This window comes from Podarcis vaucheri, assembly GCF_965113315.1.
Source record: "Podarcis vaucheri genome assembly, chromosome: 6".
Classification (NCBI taxonomy): Eukaryota; Metazoa; Chordata; class Lepidosauria; order Squamata; family Lacertidae; genus Podarcis; species Podarcis vaucheri.
The window spans coordinates 67,362,754-67,378,545 of record NC_138764.1 but is presented as its reverse complement, the minus strand read 5'-3'; the positions used below and the strand labels follow the sequence as shown (position 1 = coordinate 67,378,545).

Here is a 15,792-nt window from a genome sequence, read left to right as displayed (position 1 = left end):
TTGGGAGAGTACTGTGTTTGTAAATGTATGTATCACCCTATTAAAATTGGATGTGGTGGAAGAAATCGTCACCCTTTTGCTCTGATCCCTAAAAGGTAGAAGGTAGAGACAGCAAATGCCTACTGGAGGGATTGTTCCCAAATTGGGGTCTAATTTGGCATTGATTCAGATTTCTAGCAATCAAAAGTTGGAACCTTTTGAAAAAGGGAACTGGGTCCCATGTTTTGGTTCAGTCCGTTGCCAAACTTTATCATATCTACTTGATTAACCAGTTTCTATTTAGACTGCCTTGGCTGTGTGTCCCTATGTTGTTCAGCCCTTTTTATTTCTGATTAAATATTTGCAGAAAATTTAAGACAATGTGATGGGCAAGAAGATAGAGACAGGACAGAATGCTTTTCTGCAAGCTGCCTTGGTTGTAAGCTTTACTAAATGTAGGGATTAGAAATTTTGAACAAACACTCTGTGTTAGAAAAACTCTGCGGGAATATTGTGAGTGAATGAGAGCTAAGAGAGCAGTACTGGTTAAACGCTGCTGCCACACACACACACATTCACACCAGTGGCGTAGCGTGGGTTGTCAGCACCCGGGGCAAGGCAAATAATTTGCGCCCCCTAACCCGTGGATTTTAGCACTCGAGTCTCTTCCGCGCCCCCCCCAGATGTTGTGCCCGGTGCGGCCGCCCCCCCTGCACCCCCCACGCTACGCCACTGCATTCACACACAACAATTTCCACCATCACAATCCTCTGCTCGAGTGGAACAGGATAGAACGGCAGGGGATGTAAGGAAGCAAACACTGAAGGTGACTCAAGATGGAACATGCAACTTAATTCTGTGCAGAAATCTCTATCAACAGATGACAGAGCTGCTAAGTTTGGAGGCTCCAAAAACTTCAACATCATGAGATTTTGAATGTTGTCTTCTCAATTTCCAGTCTTTACACCATCTGCACCAGGAGTGATGTTGGGCGGGATGATGGCCAATAATCTGAAGCTGAATTTGGGGAAGGGTCGTAGCACAGTAATAGAACATTTTCCTTGTTTGCAGAAGGTCCCAGGTTCAATCTTCAGCATCTCCAGGTGGGGCTGGGAGGACTATTTACTGTATCTCTGGAGAGCTGCTGCCAGGCAATGTAGACAATACATGAACTCAGTGTAAGGCAGCTTCTTATGTTCCTAATCCTGACAAAATGGAGATAATGTAGGTCAGTAGTTCCTGAGCAGCTTGGATCTCAAGTACTTGAAGGAGCGCCTCCCAAACCAGACTTTGCCAGCAGTGGAAGAGACCCTGTTCGTGGTTCAGGAAACGGTGGCGGTGAGGAGAACAGTCACACAATACGCCAGGGCAGCACCGCACCTATGGAACTTCCTCCTGGGTGAAATCAGGCTGTCTCCTCACTTTGAAAATGCACCTATTTATTCAGCTATGATTTGAGTTTGGGAGGTATTGCCTGTTGCTGTTTTATTGCTGGGGGGGGGCGCTGGTGAATGCTTTTAATGTGTTCTTTGACATTGTGCTATCTGCCTTGTGCTCCCTTTTGGAAAGGAAGGTGTGGCGTGAAAATAACAATGAAATAAATAATTAACAACACACTTTTTAAAGCATTGATATATCCTCTTATTCATAACGCCAGTTAGGAACAAGCATTATTATATTTTTTAAAAGCCCAATGAAATAAAAGCATCGGCTTTGGCTTAGCTCTGCAAGACCCTGGCATTCAACAGCATCAGGCTAGAAGCATCCCTTTCTAGCTCAGTTATACATACTAGAACCTAGTAACCCACTTTGCACAACACACCAGGACAAACTTTCCTGCTTGGCAGGGGGTTGGACTCGATGGCCCTTGTGGTCTCTTCCAACTCTATGATTCTATGATTCTATGAAACAGTGGAGTGGAACTTGCACACACTTTGCTCTTTTTTTGCTGCTGCACTATGCTAAACCAAGTTTTGGCTTTACAGTGTTTTCTTGAACTGGGCCAAGGCTACAGCTCAAGACAGGGGATGAAAGAGCTTAAAGTCCCAGTTTGGATGACATACTAAGCCAGAACATGGCTTAGCTCAGTGTGACATGGCAGAGAAGGGGATGGGAGGTGGGGGGAAGCAAAGCTCTCTTTGGGAGCCTGCGCATTCACACAGTCTCCCTAAGCCCAGGTTTGGCTTAGCATGTTGTGTGAATGAGCTCAGTCTCTTGTTTTTCTTATTATGAACAGCTGCTAGAAGTCTGATGGCACTATAACTATATAATGCTTCCTGACTTTTATATATGTTTACTTGAAATGCAGTTTCGAATCGTGAGAGTTTGAATAGAGCAAACAAAGAGCAAAGACTTGAAGGGACAAAAGGGTATAGAGATAAGGCTTGGAGAGGTGACCCAGCAAACAGTGGGGCAGACCACCTATAAAACTGCCACTCCATGGCATGATGTGAGCATTGCTTCTGTTCTGATGACATATGTAAGCAAGAACATTGTCCCCTAGAAAAGTTTTGATGTTGACGAAGATGATAATGGGGCCTCTAAATATACTGAGATATAGCAATCCCTCCTTGCCTAGGGGTTCTCTCCACACATCCTACTGGAATCAATAGCAAAACTGCCATAGATTTTAATAGAAATAGATTAGGTCCTATTAAAACAGTGGCAAGAGTGTTTTCTGATCTTTGGTGTATGTTGCAGGACACATCTGTACATTGTGACTGCCCTCCAGTGCATCATTTTAGAATTTCATCACACAGTCAAATCTATGTAGTTCATAAATCCTTTGAACTTCTAAAAGTTATTTACAACTTTCAACCTCTCTAACCTTTAATAAATGAACTGGTTAGTCAAGTAGTATAAATATTACTGTATGCAATGAATTTTGAGGATGTTTCTTCGAGCTCACAGTTTCTCTTAGCTAAATAACACAATGTTATGGGGAAATTATCTCAAATTCATTACCCGGATCAAGCGATATTCACAATGCCAGGCTGAACATTGCTAATGATTCTTATTTTTTTATGTTTTAATTTAAGATTCTATGCAGGATTATTTAGTTGATGTACTATTGAAGCCTGTTTAACACACACACACACAATCCCTATCTTAGATGTTGCCTATTTACAGATGTAATCGTTTCTTTTTGAATTTCAGTTTGTATGAGAAACCTGGGATCTCAGGTTTAGGACCCTTGAGTAAAATGGCCGTCCTGGCCTTCATCTTTTTGTTGGCCTTTGTCCAAGCTGAATCTGCAAGCCGTGAGTATTTAACCAACCACCAGGATATTAAGAACACAATTTATACATCTTCATAGGGCAGTAGCCCAAAACATTTGTACCCCTTGATATAGTTTAACCAACAGGCACTTATGAAGAAACAAATACAGTACTTAAGGAATGATCTTGCAAATCCCAGTACATATAAGTCCCATGAATCTTAATGGAGTGATTTAAATTCATAGAACATAAATATGCCTAACTTTGATTGGGATATGTACCTGTATATTTTAGTGTTTGTTCCAGATGGTACTAAAATTAATTCTGCTTATTTTTTAAAAAAATTCTGATAACTTGGGTGATGCCCTGGCTTTTCTAATCATATGTTGATGTTTCTAAAGTGTAAACTGCGAAGAAGTGGCCTTCCTCAGGAATATGTTGCTCAGCCTAAAAAGCAGAGGCAGGCTTTATAGATGGTTATTATATAGATGAAAGTGAGGTGCTGTAAAGGCATTTGATACTGTCCAGCTGTCCTTTCTGTTTGCAACACAACAAACCTGTAATGTTGGAAGAACTTTTAGAATGCAAGGTGTTTAATCAAATCCAAAATAAGAAATCTGTATAAATGGGATTATACCCCTAGCATTCAATTTAACCACTTTCCCTAAAGGGCTGCTTTCCCTCATAGAAATCTGCAGAGATCCTGAGATCATAGACCCTTCTGTGCATGCCACCTCTCAGAAAGGTCTGGAGGATAGTGAGGAGAGTCTTCTCTGTAGTGGCTCCCTGTTTACGGAAGGCTCTCTCTACGAAGGCCTGCATAGCACCAATTTCAGCACCAGACAAAGACATTTCAGACCTTCCAAGGGTCCCTATTTTCCAGGGACAGTCCTGGATTTACAGAAGCCATCCCAGTTTTGGATTTGATCCCAGAATGCCCTGCTTTTCCTTAGGATGTCCCTATTTTCATCGGAAAAATGTTGGCGGGTATGACATGCTTGCTTTCCCAAGCATTTGGGATGCACCAATATGGTATTGTAGCATTAAAACAGTTTTTAGTATGCTTATGTAATTTATTATTACTTACAAAAACGCAGGATCCTCAACCTGTTTGGGGAGAAGCTACAGATATGCAACATATAAGGTGTCGGGGCAGGGCAGAATGGGATTTAAGTTTCATTGGTCAGCAGATCACACAATCTGCATATGGCAGAGGCTCAATCTTATTTAAGGCTTGTAGTTGACACTCTCCATAATTTCAGTTTTTATTTTAGTGATGCCGTGGCAGCTAGTGATGTGCACTGTTTGTTTCCCTTTTCAGTGTTAACTTCAAGTCCCATATTTGGACCGCGGCAGGTGACTGGGTTGCTTGGAGGCTCAGTGACTGTGAAATGCTTTTACCCTCCCACTAGTGTGAATAGACACAGCAGGAAGTACTGGTGCAAGGAATCAACACGGCAATGTTCAACCATCATTTCTAGCAATGGCTATGTCTCCAGAGAGTTCAGAGGCAGAGCCTTAATAACAGACTTTCCAGAGAATGGCATATTCACTATATTAATATCAGAGCTTAGAAGAGGAGACATGGGGATGTACAAATGTGGTGTTTCACTAAATGACAATGGACTGTCTTTCAGAGTGAAGCTGGATGTTTCCGAAGGTAAATATATAATGCTACTTTATTTTCTGTCAGAAGCAAGCTACAAATATCCAACTATCTATGGTTTATTGGAAGATGAGATTTTTAGTTTCCGCTTTTTCCTGCTTCATCCTTTGCGTAACTAAATAATCTTATTGTTTTATTGTTTTATTCTGGGACAAACAAATTCTGAATACATATGAGCTGTGGATGGGAATGCAAGTGAGTGGGAAGGGGGGGGGACATAGTGGTAAAGCGTGTTCTCCAATAAATGAGAGCACGTGTTGCGGTGTGGGCCACCGGGCCAGGCCTCTTGTTGCCAGGCAGGTTAATAGTTGTTGCCTGGCATTGTGATTGGATAACCGGGTTGCTGGGGCAAATTGTATGTTGCAAATTGGGTGGGTGGGACCATAGTCTTTAAATATTGGTGCACTCTGGTTTCTCTTTCTCTTTGCCCGCCCGCCCTCTTTTCTGGTTGACCTTGCTTTGCCTGTCATGGGGTCGTCTGCCTTGGCGCAGGGGCCTAGTAGGAATTTTGCCATTTGGTGATTGGCTGTGCCATTTGGTTTTTGCCTACTACTCAGCAATTTGTCACAACTTGTAAGGTTGTGGTTAGGCATTGGTTATAATATGCTGGTGGTGGAGGGGTCAGGATAGGCTGTGCCTGCCCCTCCTATTGCGCTGAAGGGAATTCTGTTAAAGGAATCCTGGGACTTGCCACGATTTCGTCCAATCCCTGTCATGGGACCAGGGCCGCCCAATCCCTGTCATGGGAATCCTTGTCATAAGACCAGGGTCGGCAAGCTTTCGGGGAGCTGCTGGGGTGAGCGGTGTGGGTCCGACGCTTAGCTCAAATGACCCCCAAGTTTGACTTTCCCTTCTACTGGCTACCAATCGGACCTCAGGATGTCAGTTCTGTCCCAGGCGGGGGGACAGATAGTCATAACCAATGTCTAAACAACCACTCACTGATTTTGTATTTTAATAAAGTTGTGGCCAAAATAGTGCCCAAAAACCAAAACTAAATTACGTGTTATGTGTGAAGTTATTTGAGGGGTGGCCTGGGGACCTACACACGCAACTGTGTCACTTCTTGACATGAACAGTTGTAGATGGGGAGGGAGAAAGTCCTTGAAGTATCCAACTGTTTAATTACTTTTTTTTTGGGGGGGGAGCTAATGGAAGAAATCTAGGAAGTCATAAGATGTAGAACCATGGTGCAATACATAGTGCAGTGCAGAACAACGTAAGATTGTAGAATGGAAGATGGAGAATTGGTAAAGCTATGTCTCCTTACTATAGATTCAACAGTTCCGGATGAAGCTCAACTCATTTATGTTGAGCAGCATGGATCAGTGACTATGAACTGTGACTTGGGTGCGCAATATGCAAGTGCTCGGAAGTACCTGTGCAAGATGTCAAAGAATGATTGCTACACTGTTATTGACTCGTATGGAAAAATTGACCCAGCCTACGAAGGAAGAGTTTTGCTGACCTTTCTCGGGACTCCTGGATCATTCAGTATCTTTATGACCCAGTTAAAGAAGAAAGATTCAGGGTCATATCTCTGTGGAGCTGGGATCTATGGGGCAGGGGGAGAATCCAAGGAACTGGATATACATGTCTATGAAGGTGGGTAATGGGCTGGAAGTTTTTGCAGTCCTAAATGCAAACAATGTGCCCTCTTAATCCTTGCCTATCATGTCTGATAAAATCTAGTAGGAGGGAATTGACTGGATGGCTCTAGGGAGTGGACAATGTCTCACTGTGGGAGGACGTTATGCCCACTGTCTTGAAGGAGGCCCCTCTTGAAGAGGTCCTCTCTGGATCCAGAGGTTTTAGAAAACTACGATCCAGTCTCTAATATTCCTTTACTGGGCAAGGTGATTGAGAAGGTAGTTGCCAGCTAGCTACGGGTATGTCTGGAATCATAGAATCATAGAATCATAGAATCATAGAGTTGGAAGAGACCACAAGGGCCATCGAGTCCAACCCCCTGCCAAGCAGGAAACACCATCAGAGCACTCCTGACATATGGTTGTCAAGCCTCTGCTTAAAGACCTCCAAAGTAGGAGACTCCACCACACTCCTTGACAGCAAATTCCACTGTCGAACAGCTCTTACTGTCAGGAAGTTCTTCCTAATGTTTAGGTGGAATCTTCTTTCTTGTAGTTTGGATCCATTGCTCCGTGTCCGCTTCTCCGGAGCAGCAGAAAACAACCTTTCTCCCTCCTCTATGTGACATCCTTTTATATATTTGAACATGGCTATCATATCCCCCCTTAACCTCCTCTTCTCCAGGCTAAACATGCCCAGCTCCCTTAGCCGTTCCTCATAAGGCATCGTTTCCAGGCCTTTGACCATTTTGGTTGCCCTCCTCTGGACACGTTCCAGTTTGTCAGTGTCCTTCTTGAATTGTGGTGCCCAGAACTGGACACAGTACTCCAGGTGAGGTCTGACCAGAGCAGAATACAGTGGCACTATTACTTCCCTTGATCTAGATGCTATACTCCTATTGATGCAGCCCAGAATTGCATTGGCTTTTTTAGCTGCCGCGTCACACTTTTGGCTCATGTCAAGTTTGTGGTCAACCAAGACTCCTAGATCCTTTTCACATGTACTGCTCTCAAGCCAGGTGTCACCCATCTTGTATTTGTGCCTCTCATTTTTTTTGCCCAAGTGCAATACTTTACATTTCTCCCTGTTAAAATTCATCTTGTTTAGAAGCAGATTATTTAGATACATTCCAGTCCAGTTTCAAACTCAGTTTCAGCACCGAAACAGTGGGAAATGTGATCCTGTTGGTTTCTTTGACATCTCTGTGGCTTCTAATACCACTGTCTATGGAGTTCATCTGGAGCAACTCAAGGAAGTAAGAATTGTATTACAGTGGTTCTACTCCTATCTGCAGTGGTAGTACAGTACTAGGAGAATGTTTCTTGGCTCCATGGCTTTTGGGCTGTGGGATCCCACAAGGGTCCATTCTGTCTACTATATTACACCATCTCTATGAAACCATTCGGAGCTATCATGTGGGGATTTGGAGCATGGTGTTATTAGTATGCTAAATGTTGTTAAATGTGGCTTCTGTAGTTGACCAGTTTTGTAATGTTTTATTTTGAAATCAGTAAGATAATATTTCAGTTTCCCGTTAATGATATTACTTTGAATGTACACTTGACTTTATTCCATAATGTTTTATTCTATATTGTTTTATCTAATATTTTAATGTAAACTGCTTGAAGATTTCCTCCCCTTAAAGGGGTATAGAAATGAAATTAACAACAACAGCAACAATATAATTTCATGCCTTCTCTTTCTCCAGGTACTTTGGTGCCCAAAGGACAACTTGTAGCAAGAGGAGTCCAAGGTGGATCAGTGTCTGTTGAATGCCATTATGATCCAAAAGAGAATTATACACGCAAACAGTGGTGCAAGTTAGAAAAAAACAGGTGCCTTCCATTAATAAATGACTTTGGGTATGTGATGGATTCCTATGAGGGAAGAATAGTGATGCATGATAACCCAAGTAATGGAACATTCACCATCCTGTTGAACCAACTGAATGAGAAGGATGCAGGGTTCTACTGGTGTGTAGTAGATGGAAAAGAGGAAAGAAGGTCAGCAACAGAGCTGAAGATTGTAGAAGGTAAAAGACCATGTTTCTTCTAATGTGCTTCTCAGCAGAACTATATACCTCTTTTGTTCAGTGTTGCAGAGCCTAAGCTGATACAGCACAGCAGGATCAAATAGAATCAGTCCTAAATATTATACTTGTTTTTCAAAGGGACTTTGTTGCAGATAATGAGAATAATCCAGACAGGAGCAAGCTGGATATGACATGAAATGCATTATCACATAAAATATCCAGTCTTGTTTTTGGTTGTAAAAAAAGGGCAATATTCACTTGGGGAGAGAGCAGGATTGGTTCAATGATAGGTAGGGTTTGGGAAGAAGAATGTAACTTCTTCCCTGAGACCCCAGTGAAAACACCCCTCCCCCATTTGCATTAGTGATAATGGGAACTTTCTTGCAGTGGAAATCCTACATAGAGTGTGGGAGGTGGGTAGATGGATAAATTGCAGCGGGTGGGATGGGTTAGACTGTCCTTCCCAACCCACTGGGGTCTTGATCCTTGTCGGATTATTCTCACAATGGTTGTTTACACTAAGAAAAAGTGCATATTAAATGTCTAATTTAATTCCCATTAATTTCAGTAAGAGAGACCAACTTAATTCTAACATTGAGATGAATGGGACTGAAAGAGATTTGCTCTTGCTAGATAATAGTCAGTTGTTTAGAATCACTGCAACTAGTTTCAGACAAACTTGTTTCCGGATCTGGCTGTCTACACATCCTTATTAGGGTACATTCAGAATATCAATTCTTTGCGGATTCTGCTAAAGAAAATAAGGCAAGGATATGCTATTTAATCACTAACTCTACTTCCTGGTTTTATTGTTGCTGTTTACCTCCTTGAAGAGATAGGACTGCTCTGATAACTGCTTGTCCAGAACTGCCATTGTTGTACTCCTCTTCCACATCTTTCTTTTACAGGAAATGTGTACCCAGTGCAGCCATTCCACTAGATAGCTTGTTAATTCCATCTGCTAATTTCTTAAGAAGCTAAAATAGGCTGTCTACACACAGGGGCAGAGGAAGGGGGTGCGGTGGGGGTGGGCCGCCCTGGGTCTCACTACTAAGGGGTGTGTGTTAAAAAATGCCGGGCGGCACTCAGCGCGGGGACTGCAGCGTGCCCTAGCCACGCGTCTCTCCTGGGAGCTCTGCACTGCCCCAAATGGTCTGCCTGCCACCTCCCCCTCAGCTGTAGGGTGGCTGAGTGGGAGGAGGCAGACAGACTCTTTGGAGGCCCCATGGAGCGTCCTGTCCCAGGTCGCCCCACCCTGCGGGCGGCTGGCCCCATCCCACAGTTGGCTAGCCCCGCCCCTGGGTGCGGGGCATGTGCACCACCCCAGGCGCTCGATCGGCTTGCTCCACCACTATCTATACATCATATATTTGAAGCCTATTAAAAACACATTTCCCCCTGTGCAGAATCCTCGGGACAGTAGTTTACCCTTTATAGAGCTACAATTCCTATTCCCATGATCCTATTTGGGGAGTGTGCATGCTTTGAAGGAACTTTAAAGGTATGGCATATACATTGCCCTTGAGCCTAATAATCAGCCAGCAGGCCCTGCCACTTCATAGGCCTATAAACCTAGGGTTGGAGGTTTCATTTCAATTCCTACTATGCCCTTTATCTTTCCGTTGAAAGGGAAAAACCCAAAGTACATTCTACTTGGGTTTTCTGCAGCAAATACTATCTATAATTGCCTAGTTCATGCATTCTATTTGTCACATGACATATTCATCTACTTAGGAAGGTCTGGTCTGGTCCAGTTAGGGGCGTTTGATGTGATATATTGTATACCAGCTATTTCATTTAATAATGCTAAAATTAGGCTCTCTGTCTTTGATTTAAAGTGATTTACTGATTGCCTACTTACTTCTAATGCTTTCCCGCTTTTGAAACAGGGAAACCCAATTTAGTAATAGATAATGAGATCAACGCTGTTGTCGGTGCCCCACTGAAACTATCATGCTCTTACTCATGTGAATATGCTGATTATGAGAAGTATTGGTGCAAGTGGAAGAATACTGGATGTGAACCTCTCGTCTTATCCACCCAAAATGAAAACGGCTTGGTGGTTAACTGTGATGCAACCAACAGAATTTTGTCGCTGAATTTTGATCAAGTGTCACGCACAGATCAAGGATGGTATTGGTGTGGAGTCAGACGTGGAGGTCACTATGCAGAAACAACTGCAATGCATCTGGAAGTGCAAGAAGGTGAGCTTCAGTTCTGATCAGAGGGACAACACAGTAGGTTTCATATTCTGTACTGTCCACATTTTACCAGGCCTATTATGGGTTGCTTCCAAATCTTGACACATTATAATTAGTGAGTACTTCAAGAGCATCTAAAGATGTCCGCTCTCAAGTTATGGAGCAGATTCATGCTTGTGGGTCTTTGCCTTTCATGGATGACATGATTTAGCTATGCTCCTAGTTTGCTAGAGTGCCATAATTCATTTTTAAACCACTCAGTTAAACAATTCAGAAGATACTTTTTCTATAATTTGATTCTGCAAGTAACACAGATTGGCAACAATTAAACACAGGAGCATTTAAAGGCACTTCCACACAACAGATTATTGTGGATTACTGAGGCATGCATGCTCTTTTAGCCTCTGCACAGAGCCATTTGCCCTTCCTGTGCCAATAATTAATGTTAGTTTACAACAGCTTCCCATTTTGTCTAAAGCAGGAATCTATCACCCAGGATGTTAAACCATGGCTTGATTTAATAACCTGGTTTAATATCCGTTTCTATGATAGCAAACCTTTTGTTTGGACAAAACGAGAAACTATAGTTAATTAAAGCCTTCTTGGTTTTATTGTGAATAATAGGGCAGGAATGAAGGGGGTCTGTGTGCAAGCAATAAGCCAAGATACAACCATTATCATAAGGTACTGACTATTTTATTTCTTTTCTGCTTTTTGTTTTCTTATATGTTGCTTGATACCAATTTCCCAAACATGCTTAAAAAGTGTTTCAAAACCCTAAAGAAGATTCCAGTGCCGACAAAGAACCCAGTGATATAATTCCTGAAGTCAACCCTAGAAGCAGGGGCCTTCCCTTAAATGAAGCTAAGGAGGCAACTGGAGTTGAAAGCCCAGTAGACAGGTGAGCGACTGTAAAAGCCTTAAGGATGATGTGTGAGTGCATTGTATAAGAAGAAGCAAGTCACATTTTGTTACTGAATTTATCATTTTGAGCAATCAGATAAACTGACAGTTGGCACTTGCTGAGGGCCAGGCCTGCTCCCCTTTGTGTAAAAATAGAGTCCAATTTGAAATACAAAAAGAACACACAGGGGAAGAGTGCAGAGCCAGTTTTCACCCCCTTCCTGTGATCTACCTCCCTGCAGCTTTTCTCCCCAGACATTTTTCTCCTTGTTGGAGAAAAGGGCTTGAGCTGAGGAATGAGAAGCAGAAGGATAGGAGAAGGGTCCTCTATTTCTCACCTGCATGTCCCTTTGCTTTCAAAATTAGACCTCCCTCCCTCTTTCTGTGTGATTGGGGCTCTTCCATGTTGAAAAACTCATGGAGCTACCATAAGCATGTAAAGTTTGCTCCTAATACTAATAGATTCTGGGAATGTACCTGAAGTCCTTAAAATATCGTAAGAATATAAGTAACGCTTGATCATGTCAACAGAATATTTAGGCAAGTTTATCTGTTTCCTAAAATTTGTATACACTGGTTATGCTTTCTAAAGTTACTACAATGCCAATTCAACTTCTCTTTCAGCCATGAAGATACCAAAAATTCCTCAGTTCTGGTCTCCACTTTAGTCCCCCTTGGAGTTGTGTTTCTGCTTCTTGTCGCAATTGGTATTGTTGTGAAGCGCAAGGTTTTCAAGCATTCAGGTGAATCTATACAAGTTCTAGGCTGTGTGGAATATAATTGTAAATTTATGTACTTTTTGTTATAATTTGAGTTATAATTTTAATTTTGTTATAATTTGAGCACTTGAATTATCACTTCCCAAACAATATATTGTGAACTTTAGCGAGGTGAACTTCAGAAACGTTTTCCTTGGGTTCATGTTGCCTTGGGATCTCTCTTTGTCTCTCAACTCCTGTTAGAAACAACTCACATGCCATGAATTCCCAGATGCACTTGAAGGCTCATATACTCTATGAAGCTATACTGGCGTCCTTTTGTCTTCTGGATCACGGTTAAGAATAAGAGTGTAATGGTCCTGGTATGAAGTATTCACATGGGTGGCACAGCAGCACAATCACTAATTCTGCCTGTTAGCCTGATGAGAGACCCACAAATATTTTCTCTGGCTGAAATCCTATGCTTGCTTTCTTTGTAGCTGCAATGAATGAAGAGGACCTTGTTTCAGAATTTGAGATGGGTGGATATGTCTCAATATTTTGGCTTCTCTCCACATCTCATCCCCCCCCCCCCATCTTAAGTTCAGTTATCCACATTTCTACATCAATTACCTTAAAAAAAAAAAAAGTCCTCATGGAAATCCACCAGCATTTTTGTGCAAATTTCTCCTACTATGTATGTTTTTTATATGCAATTTTACATAAAGTACACATTTTTTGCAAACCATTTTTTTCTGATACAATGCATTATTTTCACCAGCATATGTATTTATATGCACAATTTACCACAGTATTATGGATTTTTGTTCACGTTATGTGGCTGAAGAACTGCATTGCATTTCCCCTCTCCTTTCTACAGATTTGGTCTCAGTTGGAAGCTACAGGACAAACATCAGCATGACAGATTTTGAGAATGTGAGACAGTATGGAGCAAAGGACAATGTATGCATGGAAGATGCTAATGAGACCCAATTAGGGACCATGGATGGTAAGACACTTGTATAACATTTACTCTAGCTACAACTAGGTGTTAATGGGGAGAGACAATGCAATATAGTGATTCATTTAAGAAAGTTGTGTATTCTTGGAAGAGCTTTCTATTCAGCCCCTTAACACCTCTCATTCTTTACAGAGAATATAACCAGTGGCAGTCCTAAGGAGACTGGTAAACCAAAGAAGACAAAGAGGGTAAGAGCGAGCTAGATTAACAGGACTGTAATAGTCCCTTGGTAATCCCAGTTACGAAGCAGGGGGAAAAACACACCTCATTTTAAAAGCTTCTAGTGTTCTTTGCATGTTATTGTATTAAGCAAGGACTTTGGGGGCAGTTCCCCCCTAAACTGTCACACTCCTTCTCTTCCTTTTAGAAGGATGCACAAACCGTCAATTAGTTTAATTTGTTATTTCTCTTCCTTTTTTAAAAAAGTCTACTTTCTTTTCTTTTGTTGTCTGTTGATGGTAGTTTCAGATTAACTGTTGTTTAAATTTACGTTTCAGTTTGCTAGCCCCTTTGTGAACCATCATGGATGAAAAATGGTATAGACTGTTGCAGGCAGTAAACTAGTTAGATCAAACTAGCTGCCTTCATGTGTGCAGCACATGAAAGGGTGCCCCAGGGAATGCTGGGAATGCTGCTGGTTTCACCTCTGGATGGTCACACATTGGTATGGATGCCTGCACTAAAGGAGCGAAGCATGTGAGAATCTGTGTGCATGCGGGCTTCCACATTACTGATCATGCAGGGGTGCAAATCATATGAAAACCTACGCATGAGCAGCTGCTTCCTTGACGCAGACATCTAAGATATCTCTGAGTGCCTCACAAACTGGAGTTCTCTTTCAAGAAGCGGCCATTTTGTCACATGGACCAAGTTAAAATAGTACTGGGGTTTCTGTTTGTTCTTTTAGGGCTCCACGGAGGAAATTGAGATGGCTTATACCACAGTCCTGTTGAATGAAGGCAACAAGACCCCTGCAAGGAGAGACCAGGAACAATAGAGCTTTGCAGATGGCTGAAGAGTTTGATTGCAAATGCTTTGGAAGACTGGTGGAAGCCAATTATGCAAAAATGACTAAAAACAGCCTATGATTAGAATAAGTGAATAGCGAGCTATGCTGAGATACTAAGATTTCCACAAATTGTCTCAGTTTTGCCACATACTATACAATATTTCTTGATCAACATATACTCCTTTAAGGGTCAATAGTTTCATTTCAAAGTTATATAAATCAAATTAATAAAGTTTTGTGATTTAGGAGAAATGTACTGATGGTAAGAGCAGTTAAACAATGGAAGCAATTGCCTAGAGGGGTGGTGGGACTCTTCCCTCACTGGAAGTCCTCAAGCACAAGCTGGACAGTCAACTGTTGGAGGTGCTGTAGCTCTGGATTTTCTGGATGAAGCCTGGTGTTGAATTTGATCCTCTACAAATCTGTGCCTGATTGATCTCCTTTCTCTCATCACATCCACACGAAACATTTAAAGCACTATTATACCACTTTAAAAGTCATGGAAACTGTATTTTGTTATGGGTGCTGACCTTACAGAGCTGCATTTCCCAGCACCCTCAACAAACTGCATTTCCCATGAGTCTTCATGACTGTTCAAATAGTACAATGGTGCTTTAAATGTATGGTGTGGAAGCCCCCCACCCTCTTTCCACTCCACCACATTTTCATTTCATTCAATTTTATTGAGAAAATGTAAAACAAAACAAAATTAAGCAATAATCAGAAAAGAAATGAAACTAGGATACATAATCATGCAATCATGAATAGAAGCAAAGGGATGGGGAGGATGGGGCGGGAACTATGATTCTGTACCTGATCATATTTGTGAAATGCTGAAACATTTTAAACTAATAGGTATTGATTTGGAAACTTTATACAAATGTTGTGTCCATCTGTATACGAAAACAAACAGCTGGATTTCACCATTGATGGACTCTGGATAATGAGAAAAATAATCGCTTAAAAATTAATTCAGTAAACGCAAAACATAAAAAGATTATTTTTTTGTTTATGAGCCTGACTCTGTAGTCTATAATCATCTGGAATCAGTGACTTTATAGTTATTTGTATGCAATGTTTTTGAGCAGTGTGTTCTGACATAAAAAATATCCTGAATGTGAATTTGGAAGTTGAGTTTGTTGCTGATTTTGAGAGAGAACTCATGATTTTGAGAGAGAACCACGTTATCAAGATCTGGATATAGGTATCCATTACTGGATGAGGTGTTCACATTTTACAACAAGGAGACATCCCTGAATAGCAAATGCAACATAGTTCTGTTACACACTTGATAGAGCAAACTGGAGTCAAGTGTTGAGCATCTGGTAACCACTCTTTTGTTCATCATTTTTCATCTGTGACCATTTCAATAGGAACCAAATCACTGTCGGGGGCGGGGGGAAAATAAAATTTGCTTTGGTAAGAATAAAAGGGGTTGGGGGTGCGGACAACCACCTTTGTTTCATGGGCATGCC

General features: G+C 41.7%; 1 protein-coding gene across 2 annotated transcripts in view; it reads left to right on the top strand.

Moving 5' to 3' along the window:
* PIGR (polymeric immunoglobulin receptor) overlaps positions 1-15,439 on the top strand; it is a 28,528-nt gene extending 13,089 nt beyond the window's left edge. For both annotated transcript variants that reach the window (XM_082227189.1, XM_082227190.1), the window contains exons 2-11: positions 3,136-3,239; positions 4,519-4,857; positions 6,139-6,468; positions 8,162-8,485; positions 10,375-10,689; positions 11,452-11,587; positions 12,214-12,332; positions 13,168-13,296; positions 13,441-13,496; positions 14,216-15,439. In XM_082227189.1, coding sequence (XP_082083315.1) covers positions 3,182-3,239; positions 4,519-4,857; positions 6,139-6,468; positions 8,162-8,485; positions 10,375-10,689; positions 11,452-11,587; positions 12,214-12,332; positions 13,168-13,296; positions 13,441-13,496; positions 14,216-14,305 — 1,896 coding nt within the window. In that variant the 5' untranslated portion in view covers positions 3,136-3,181 and the 3' untranslated portion in view covers positions 14,306-15,439. The remainder of the gene's footprint in view (positions 1-3,135; positions 3,240-4,518; positions 4,858-6,138; positions 6,469-8,161; positions 8,486-10,374; positions 10,690-11,451; positions 11,588-12,213; positions 12,333-13,167; positions 13,297-13,440; positions 13,497-14,215) is intronic.
* The last annotated feature ends 353 nt before the right edge of the window (positions 15,440-15,792 follow it).